This window comes from Nanorana parkeri, unplaced genomic scaffold (assembly GCF_000935625.1).
Source record: "Nanorana parkeri isolate BGI_ZX_2015 unplaced genomic scaffold, ASM93562v1 scaffold2197, whole genome shotgun sequence".
Lineage (NCBI taxonomy): Eukaryota > Metazoa > Chordata > Amphibia > Anura > Dicroglossidae > Nanorana > Nanorana parkeri.
This window is the reverse complement of record NW_017308465.1, coordinates 134,816-146,038: the sequence shown is the minus strand read 5'-3', so window position 1 is coordinate 146,038 and position 11,223 is coordinate 134,816. Positions and strand designations below refer to the sequence as shown.

Genomic DNA, 11,223 nt, shown 5'->3' with positions numbered 1-11,223 from the left:
CGCATACGTGCAAAAAAGACGATTGCACCCATTACGCCGCACATGTTACATATCGCCGCAAACGTCGCAGTGAGAGCAATAAGTCTAGGGCCATCAATCACTGATAACACTAAACTGATGAGCGGTAAAAGCTTTTAAAGTGTCGCCTATGGGAAATTTTGGGTATGGTAGTTTTCTGCGATTTCGCGGGTGCTCGCAATTTTAAAGCTTGACATGTTTGGTGTCTATTTACCTGACGTGACCCGATCTTTTATATTTTACCAAAAAACTGGGTAATAATAAATGTTTCCTAACATAATGTAAAAAAAAATATTATTTTTTCAAAATTTTCTGTAATTTTTCCTAATTATAGTAAAAAATAAAAACCCCAGTGGTGTTTAAATACCACCAAAATAAAGCTCTATCTGTCCCCAAAAAATGGTATAAAATTTATTTCAGTACAGCGTTGCATGACAGAATAAACTTCAGTCAAAGTACCACAGCGCTGAATACTGAAAAATGGCCTGGCAAGGAAGAGGGTCTAAACACCTGGTCTTGAAGTGGTTAAATGAAAATCATTCCCTTGTGGTCCAGTGGGGAATCAGTATGATCTGCATCTCTTGCTGATGCAGATCATACTGATTGCTCCCTCGTGGTGCCACCACCGCTGACTAGCAGGGAGCGATTAGTATGGTCTGCATCAGCCAGAGAGCAGATCACACTGAATCCCCAAGTGCCACACTGGACCCAGGGATGCAGCCCCCCTTCCTGCAAAACAGGTAAGCAGGAAAGGGGGACATTTTTAATTAACTATTTTTACTTTTAATAGTTGTGTGAGAGTGTGCTTATTTTTTTTTTTAAATGAAGCTGTGTGGTTTTTTTTTTTTAAGGAGTGTGTGATATGTGTGTTTGTTTCATTACATGTGTGTAAATGTACGTCCTCCGCTGGAAGTGGTTATACCAAGAATATGGCTGCTCCTGCAGCCGTGTTCTTGGTACCGTATAAGGGCCTGTTCACACCACTTGCAGTGCGTTCCGGCCGGAACGCACTGCATCGCATTGCGGCCGGCTAACTTTTTTGCCGGGCAGGAGGGGGGCGTGGTGGGCCATTGAAGTGAATGGCTCCTTAGCCACTACCTCCGGCTGCAATGCAATCGCCCGCACTGGATCGCAGGGCACATTGTGCCTGCGGTCCGGTGTTGTCAAAATGCTGCAAGCACTATTTTAATCGCACCGCCCCAGAACGCACTGCAGGTACAATGTGCGGGCAATCGCATTGCAGCCGGAGGGTGTGGCCAGGGTGCCATTCACTTTAATTGTCCGCCACTCCCCCTCCAGCCCGGCAAAAAAGTGAGCTGGCCGCAATGCGGGCAGTGCGTTCTGGCCAGAATCGGACCGGAGCGCACTGCTTATGGTGTGAACTAACCCTAAGCCCTTCGTCCAGTAGACATGTGCGATTCGTTTCAGAAAAATTAGTTTTCCGGATGAAATTCGTTAGCGGTAGTCTGTACGCATTTTCGTTTGTGGACGAATTTTCATTGCAGCAAAGTGACAATTAAAAAAAAAAATTTAATGTCACTTTGCTGCAATGAAACGAGCGATACAAACATGACACGGAAATGAACATTCGTACAGACTACCGCTAACGAATTTCGTCCGAATCCCGAAAAATGAAATAACGCAAAACCCGAATCAAAACAAGATGAAACTAAACAATTTTCTAGTGTCCAGCGGGTCACAAAGCCCTGAGTCCAGCGGGTCACGAAGCCCTGCGCCCAGCGGGTAATGTGACTGTCCTCCTTTGTGGTGTCCTTTGTGGTGTCGCCCTTTCTATCCCATTTTTTTTTTAGCAGGCGAACCTTTCGCTCGGACTACTCTATTTCTTTCATGTAAGTTCTACTGGCCGCTGTGACCCTTATAGTATATTACGTTTTTTTCGTATTCACTGGAGGATATTTCCTCCATATATATATATATTAATTTTCATTTCTACATTAATTGTATTTTGGCCAGTGACTATGCCTCCTTGCTCATTCCCTCTAGACCTTTTATTACTGGTCCTATCCCTCCACCTCTGGCTCAATACTGGGATTTGGCTCACACATCACCCATCCTGCTATTAGGGGGAGGGTGCAGGTGCCTTGCTTGAACAGACCCGTCCAGATATACACACATCAGCCTATACAAATTGGTAGGTGATAATCTCACCTTATGTATTATTTTCATTTCATATATAACCATGAATGTATAGATTACGCTTATTGTTGCCCCTTGTTTCTTTAAAATGTATAGATACTCTCTTGTTCCTGAAGAAGCGCCTGTGTGCGCGAACGTTGAACGAACCGGTTCCTCCATTTTTCCTTCTATTATTGTACAACATTTTTCCAGCATCACTGTTTTTTCAAATCATGTTTATGATTAATTGTTGTTTATCTGCTGATTATTGTTACTCAATCATGTACCTTGCCTATTAATTTTCATATATCACAGAATCATGTTGTTTGGAAGGTTTATCTATGGAGTGAACCCATAGGGAGCTAAATTACTCAGCTGACTATATGTTTTAATTATTGGATCTTTGATCCAGCTTTTTAAAATTCCTTATTCTAATAAAAAATTAACTTTTATATGAATTATTGTTTCATGGAGTTGTTTCCTTTTGGTGCTCTCAAAACCCCACTCTCTGTTTCTTGAAACTACAATCTTCAGGGGTGTGGCACCTACTATTCGGATCTAGGTTCAAATCAATTCTATCCAAGCCATATATTTGGTGAAAGTGCAGAACCTGTAGAACTAAAATATTGTACTGGTGATTTTGTCATGCAATTGGACATGATTCAGAATAGGGATGAGCTTCGCGTTCGAGTCGAACCTATGTTCGACTCGAACATAGCATGTTCGAGCGTTCGCCGAACACCGAACATTATGGGATGTCCGCGGTCTGTTCGACCGCGGCACATCCCACAATGCACTGCGCCGTCCGAAGCGGCAATTGGCTACAGTTGGCTGAAGGAAAAAGGGAGAAGGGAACGACTGAATAGAAGGGACGGGGGGGAATAGAAGGGAAGGCGAGAAAATGAAAGAGAAGCTGGACATAGACAATATCATTACACAGACTTACCTGCTGTAGACAGAGTGATAAATAGGGTGGCTGTTGTATACGATAATCTAGAACACACAAATTAGAAATGTTTTAGTTCCATAACCCAGAAAGCTTGCACTTTTATTCTATTAAAGTGTATTTATACCGAAAACTCAGTTTTTTTTTTAGTTGTGGATAGGATGGGGAAAGGTAAGCACTAGACATGTGCACTGCCAAAAAATTTGTTTAGTTTAGTTTCGTTTTAAATTCGGATTTGTGTTATTTAGTTTTTCAGGATTCGGGTGTGAAAGTCAATTCGGATTCGGAATTCGGATTCGGACGAAATTCGGTAGCGTTAGTACGAACGTTCGTTTCGTTTTCTGTTCTTATTCGTTTCGTTCGTTTGTTTGCAGCAAAAGTGACATTTGAGGGGGAAAAAATATTTTTCTCCTTCTCTAATTTCACTTTGCTCCAACAAACGAAACGAATAAGAAACGAATAAGAACAGAAAACGAAACGAACGTTCGTACTAACGCTACCGAATTTCGGAAATGGAAATTCGGATTCGTTTGCATTCGTTATGTCTGTAATTCGGAATTCGGATACATCCGAATGTCCGAATTTCCGAAAATTCGTCCGAATTTCGATTCGGAACGAAACGAATCGCACATGTCTAGTAAGCACCCCTGTCAGTTTTTACTGCTATCTGGGGTTATGGGAGAGAGATTTCGCCTAACTTCCTGCTCTAAGGACGACGTTTTAACAGGCAGGAATTTAAGAAAATCTGCAACAGGAAAACAGACAACAATAAAACAGCGACAAAGGTTCTAGCATACCCCTACTTAACTAAAAACTAGATATGTACCGATAACATTTTTTCGGTATCGAGTATTGATATTTTTTTCCCGGATCTAGCCGATACCGAATAACGATACCGGAAGTTCCATTAAAGAAACCAGGCGGTGTTTAATGACTCGCTGCCCAGCTTCCTGATTGACCGGGAAGCTGGCTCCATGCTCCCTCATCACCAGGTGACGAGGAAGCATGAAGCCAGATTTCTGGCCAATCAAGAAGCCGAGGGGCGGATAATGACTCACCACCTGGCTTCCTGATTGGCCAGCTTCCTAACCAATTAGGAAGCCGGGCGGCGAGTCATTACCCGTCCCCGGCTTCCTGATTGGCCGGGAAGCCAGCTCCATACTCCCAAACAGACAGACCTGTGTTTCAGGGACCTGCAGTAAAATAAGAGGGTCAGCAAGGCATAACATTTTGAGGCACCATTAGGTTAAGTCTGTGTTGGAAATGCAACAGCATATTACTGACATTCTGTTGCACTGTTATTTCTTTTGAGCTATAGATGACGCTGCAATGTTAGTTTTCTATATGCATGCTTATCTAGGATACATAGGAAGTGTTCTCTGTATGCTGTATAATGCTGTATTCTGATATAATATTCTTCTAAGGAAATAAAACTTAATTCAACATTCCTCAAGATCTCAGTGCTTCATCTAAACACATAACCAACAGCATGGATATGTAATGAGTAAATATTGTTGCACCATGTACATATATAATTGTAAATTATAAATAGAAACAAGGTCAATTTTAACATGTATTGATAGGAATATTTACATCAAGCTGTTCTTATGCAATACATTTTAAAGTCACATGACACAGCCTACCTACTTAATGACTAGTTTCCATCCTGGTATTCATCTTTTGCAGATGGCTGCCCTGTGTGTTACATCCCTATAGCTACATTCGCCAAGAAAGGCAATGTTCAAATACACTCATGCTGTAATATTTCCTTTATTAAAGGCTAGTACAAAGGTCAAAAACAATTGATGTATTCAGCCAACAATTTTTTCATGTAAAGTGCACCCTTTCTGAAGGTATCTGGATAAACCACTGTTTGAGTCACACCTACTGTATTTACATTGTTCACAGAAACACAACTTTAACCCCTGTAGAGGGAAACAGGCTTAACTGGTACTGGCAAAAGTAATCCATGCCCAAGACAATGACACCCAGGCACAGTTGCAAGCAGGTTTGTCCTCAGCGGCGGATTTACTCTCTCTGCTGCCCCAAGGCCAGGTTCCTCAATCCGTCCCCCTACCAAAGCAGGGCTAAATGTAGAAAAAAAACTACCCGCTCGGTGCCCGATACCGCATGTCCGGGGCATCGGGAGATCGGAATTCCACACCCCTACTGCCCCGAAGCCAGGCCTTGGTTGGCCTTGTGGGAAATCCGGCCCTGTTTGTCCTGCACTTTTGTAGCACCCCCTGACCATCAGAGGCATAGCATGGACCCCCAAAGGCAGGGAGGGCTGACATTTTGTTCTTAGGGGTAGATCCTAGGCCAGTGAAGGAATGTGTGATCAAAGAAAGGTTGGGCGCCAGTCACTTTAAGCATCTTTTTAAATGTTTTTTTGTAGAATTCCATAACTGGGAGAAAGGAAATAGGGCAAAATAGAATGGAACAGAACTCCAGACTCATCATTCCCTTTCAGTATTCCACAGTGCAGAATCAAAAGGAGCACAGGCTGACAATGGGTATTAGAGCAACAGCTGAACAGGGATAAGCATGAGATCTTCAACAGGAGAGACACCAGACTTGCTCCTGAGGACCATTCTAGTAACCAGGCACCTCCAGTTGCCATCAGCTTCTCTGGTTCTCTTCCTTAATCAGTATCAGACCCCTCCAGGGTCCATGTGTAAGGCCTCCTCCAGGCATGAGGCCATGTAGAATTTCCCGCACTTGAGCATCCCACCCAAGTCTGGGGGCGGGCTAGAATTAGACTGAGCACATGGCAATTCCCCTGAGTATAAATGCACTACCCCAGCATGCACTACTGGTCATGAGACCCCCAGGGATTGGCTGGTGAGCCACACACACTCTTAATGTTACCTCATTTGCTGTCCCACTCTGCAGCAAGGTCACATCCCACTTAGGTAGTGTAGAGGATGGCAAGGCTGGGTCCTGGATGGGAGATATGTATCACCACTGTTTGGGCTGTGGTCCCTTTAAGGGCATCCACAGGGATAACCTTCCTGCCCCAGAAAGGAGTTTAAAGGTCGGCAACTCCCAGAGAGGAGTGTGGGGAGTTGAGTAGAGAGTAATTAGCTGTGGCTAGTGAGAGATCTGCTGTATTGCTGTGCTACTGTGCTGGGCTGCCGGACTAACATTCCTGGGAAGGGATTCCCCCAGGTTTGGGCCTTTATACAACAAGTCGGTGAGACAAAACCCGCTGTGCGAGTGCTCTGTGAGCTCCCCAACATCACAATAGTTACAATCAATAGCGAATATAAAGAAATTCTGCGTTATGGAAGCTGTCTCAAAGTAATAAATAAATATAAAATATCAAAGATGAACAGCTGCTGTGCTAATTAAATAAATAAATTAGATCAAACAGATGCACCATGCTAATCAATAATCATAATACGTGAATAATAAAGTGCTAGATATCAAATAAATCATATAACCAATATAGTTCATAAATACTCAAATAATAAAATGTGTCTCTCATTAGAATATCTCCAGTAGAGATTATGTGTAAATTGATAATTATATAGTCCACCATTAATTGATGCAAATAAAGTGACAAAGTGCCAAGATGTAAATAACCATCAGTGATAAATATAATAAAGCCAGACTGACTACAGCTTTGGCTGAGCTAAACTTCTAGTAGCCACTCCACAAAAAGTGCTAGGGGCTTACAATTTGTTTAGCAAGGCAACAAACAAACACAATTTTCAGTACAGGAGGGCTTTGTACAGTGAATAGCATAAAACAAAACATCTGCTCGTCCAAGGTGCTAATTAAACTCAGTTTAGTTCTTGCCTAACAGGGTGCCCCAAAACAAATATGGAGCACTTGTACTTTTTTAGTGTTCTGTCATCACTCAGCATTTTCAACCAGCAGCCTTACCATATGTACCTGAGAAAACTAGACGACACATACACACTGTCCACAATCCTGTAATACAGTACCTTACACCCAATAACAAAGTGCCAAACAGCGGATTCCGGCCATGTGCAACATATATTCACATCATATTAACAAACAGCTAACAAACCAACTGATAAACCTCGCATTACATTAAAGCGACATTAAAGTAAAAAAAAAATGTTTTCCTTCCCCCCAATGTTAATGTTAGCACTTACCTTAAATGAGGTTTCTTAATCCGATCTTCCTCTTTCCTGATGTTTTCATCTGTCTCTCCAGCGGCTTTCATCTGTCCCTCCAGCGGCTGTCCGATCCAGCGCTGACTCTCTGCTTGCTGGCACTTCTGATCCCACGGTGTCTGCATGCAGGTGCACGCGTCCATAGACTTACCTTGCGCCTCTGCTCGTCTCCCGGCTGAAAATCTGAACTGCGCATGTGCCCGCCCCAAGATGCTTTACGGCCGCCCGAGCAGTTTCGGATTCTCGGACAGGAGCGCGTGCCGAAAACAGGGTAAGTTTAAACCGCTGTCAAAGCGTTTAAAAAAATTTTTTTTTGCCTATATCTACTGCTTGCTAGCAGTAGATATAGGCAAAAAAACGGAGGGTTTAGAAACCTTTTAAGACAAAGCAAACCCATATTCCTACAGAAAATAAGCTAATTTGTTGCTATAATTTAATTCTATAAATAGAAATAGAATGTTCAGACCTCCATTACCAGTGGTACTCAAACCCACAAATATATGAAAAATTGTCACAGTTTTATTGTACTTAATAATTAAACCCAAATATGACAAACATGACATAAACCCCCCTTCCTAAAAACATTTAAAAATATCCCCAGCATGCCTGTGGAGCCACTATGTACCATCCAATAATGCCTAATATTTCCAGGATATATCCTGGTGCTGCAAATGATATCTCTAGGAATATAATTTGTTTGCAAACAGGGAAAGACGAAGTCCTATTAGAAAAGGTGAAACTGATATGTATGCCAATTTGGATTTTAGAGCATATTGTAGGACTAAAGGAGTTGTAAATCCGGGAAACAGTCAATTAACTCTTGTGGGCATAGTGTGCATGTGACTCAGAAATAGTATAGATGATTCTATTTAGCATATATCAATGCCCTTCAATGCTATGGTTTCCGCCACATTTGTGGATGAAAAGTCCAGTGCTATAGGCAATTGGATCATATATAGACTTCCAGTGAATGCTTAATATTGTTATCAATAGGGCACAGTCCCTTCTATATATTCACATATGCATGTATCTCAAGATGGGATCCGTAGACCAATCCCATTGTGTCAGGACACCACCTTGTCATATTGAATAGAATACGTATTTGGATGATATATAAACTTTCAGTGTAGTTAATATTGTTATTATTAGGGCACAGTCTCTTCTATACATTCAGATATGCATGTATCTCAAGATTGGATACGTTGGACCAATCCTGTTGTGTATATGACATCACCTTGTCATAGTTACATAGTTAGTCAGGTTGAAAAAAGACACAAGTCCATCAAGTTCAACCTATAGAGATACGTAGAAAAAAAAAAGAAGAAAAGCCTAAACAGAACGCTATGCCCACAGTTACCCCCTGTTGATCCAGAGGAAGGCAAACAAAAACCTATAAAGCATGGTTCAATTTGCTCCAACAGGGGGAAAAAATTCCTTCCTGATTCCATAAGGCATGGGTTGGCAACCTTGGCTCCCCAGCAGTGCTGAAACTACAAATCCCATCATGCTTCTGCCTCTGGGTTGCCTACCCCTGCCATAAGGCAATCGGCTATTCCCTGGATCAACAATCTCTGATGCTTAATATACCTATAAGAACTCAATATCCAGTAATATTCTGTGCATTTAGGAATAAATCCAGATTTGTTTTAAAACAATTAACTGAGCTAGCTAGAACTAGCTCCTGGGGGAGTCTGTTCCACATTTTTCACAGCTCTAACTGTGAAGAATCCTTTCCGTATGCAGAGGTTAAACCTCTTTTCCTCCAGACACAAAGAGTGCCCATGTGACCTTAAAGTGAATAATTTGGCACCAAGCTCCCTATATGGACCATTTATGTATTTATACATGGTGATCATATTCCCCCTTAATCGCCTTTTCCCCAGAGAGAACAAATTCAGGTCAGTTAATCTTTCCTGATAGCTGAGCTCCTCCATGCCTCTTTTGAGTTTAGTCGCCCTTCGCTGCACATTCTCCAGTTCCACAACATCCTTTTTGTGAGCTGATGCCCAAAACTGAACTGCTTATTCTAGATGAGGTCTTACTAATGCTTTGTACAGGGGCAGGATCATGTCTCTATCTCTGGAGTCTAAACCCTTTTAATACAAGAAAATATTTTACTTGCTTTAGAAACTGCGGCTTGACATTGCATGCTATTATTTAGTCTATGGTCTACCAGAACACCCAGATCTTTCTCCACCATTGACTCCCCCAAACATACTCCCCCTAGAGTGTATGAAGCATGCATGTTTTTAGTCCCCAAGTGCATAACTTTACATTTATCAACATTAAACCTCATTTGCCAAGTAGATGCCCAATCACACAGTGCATTCAGATCTGCTTGTAAGTTGGAGACATCCTGTAGGGACTGTATTCCACTAAATAACTTGGTGTCATCTGCAAACACAGAAATAGTACTTTTAATCCCCAACTCTGTCATTTATAAATATATTAAACAGAAAAGGACCCAAAACGGAATCTTGGGGGACACCACTAACAACTTCAGACAATTCAGTGTATGAATCATTGATCACCACTCTCTGAATACAGTCTATAAGCCAGTTTTCTATCCAATTACAGATCGAATACTCTATACCTACTGACCTTAACTTAACTTAAACGCTTTTGCATAGTCCCAGTATACTATATCCACTGCCATTCATCTGGCCACATATTTTACTCACTTCCTCAAAAAAAGAAAGTAGGTTTGTTTGATAACTTCTGTCTTTTGTGAATCAGCAAAAACAATTGCATGTGATCCCTGATCAAACATTCAAGTATCTTCCCAACTATTGAAGTTAAACTTACAGGTCTGTAATTACTTGGTAAAGACTTTGATCCCTTTTTAAATATAGGCACCACCTTGGCCTTGCGCCAATCCATCGGTATCAAGCCAGTCATTAGAGAGTCTCTAAAAATTAAATATAATGGCTTTGAAATTACACAGCTCAATTCTCTGAGCACACGTGGGTGTAAGCCATCTGGTCCAGGTGCTTTATTCACCTTAATTTTGTCTAACTGTTTCTGGACCATATCAATAGTTAGCCATTGTGGTTCAGTAGAGACTATGGCACTGTCATCCCCATTATGGACTTGAATTACATCCTGTTCCTTGGTGTGCACAGAGCTAAAGAAAGTATAATATATTTAAATAATTTTGGAGGTTAATCTTGCACTCTTTTGCAACCTATCGTTCGTTTTGAATCTTTGAGAGCTTTATTTCATTTTTACATATTTTGTTGTATTCTTTGTAGCTTTCAAATGACGACAGTGTTCCTTAATTTTTATATTTTTTAAACGCCCATTTTTTATTGTTTATGGCTTTTTTAACATTGGATGTCAGCCACCTGGGTTTTACTTTTAGCCTTTTAAACGTATTGCTTACTGTAATATATTTTGCCATATGGTTGCGAACAATTGTTTTGAAACATTCCCATTTTTGTTCAGTGTTTTTTGATGAAAATATTGCCTCCCAGTTTAAGTTTTCAAGAGCAGCCCTCAGCATGGGAAAATTTGCTCTCCTGAAGTTAAGTGTTTTTATGCACGTTGTTTACAACTTAACCAGTTGACATCCGCGGTGTTAAACCCCCTTCCCATCCAGGCCATTTTTCAGTATTCAGCGCTGCGGTACTTTAACTGACATTTATTCCGTCATGCAGCGCTGTACTGAAATGAATTTTATACCCTTTTTTGGGGACAGATAGAGCTTTCTTTTGGTGGTATTTATTCACCACTGGGGGTTTTATTTTTTTACTATATTAAGGAAAAATTACAGAAATTAAAAAAAAAAAACAGTTTCCCCTATATTAAATGATAAAACATTTATTATTACCCAATTTTTTGGTAAAATATAAAAGATGGGGTCACGTCGGGTAAAAAGACACTAAACATGTCAAGCCTTAAAATTGCGTGCGCGCGCGAAACCTCAAAAAACGATAATACCCAAAATTGGCCCTAGGCGACGCTTTAAAAGCTGTTACC

The 11,223-nt window shown here is 41.1% G+C and overlaps 1 protein-coding gene across 1 annotated transcript in view; it reads right to left on the bottom strand.

The window, feature by feature from the left end:
• Window positions 1–11,223, bottom strand: part of LOC108801022 (solute carrier family 43 member 3-like) — a 41,406-nt gene that overhangs the window by 6,470 nt on the left and 23,713 nt on the right. The window contains exon 4 of the mRNA XM_018572990.1: window positions 3,101–3,147. Within this exon, the coding sequence (XP_018428492.1) occupies window positions 3,101–3,147 (47 nt within the window). The remainder of the gene's footprint in view (window positions 1–3,100; window positions 3,148–11,223) is intronic.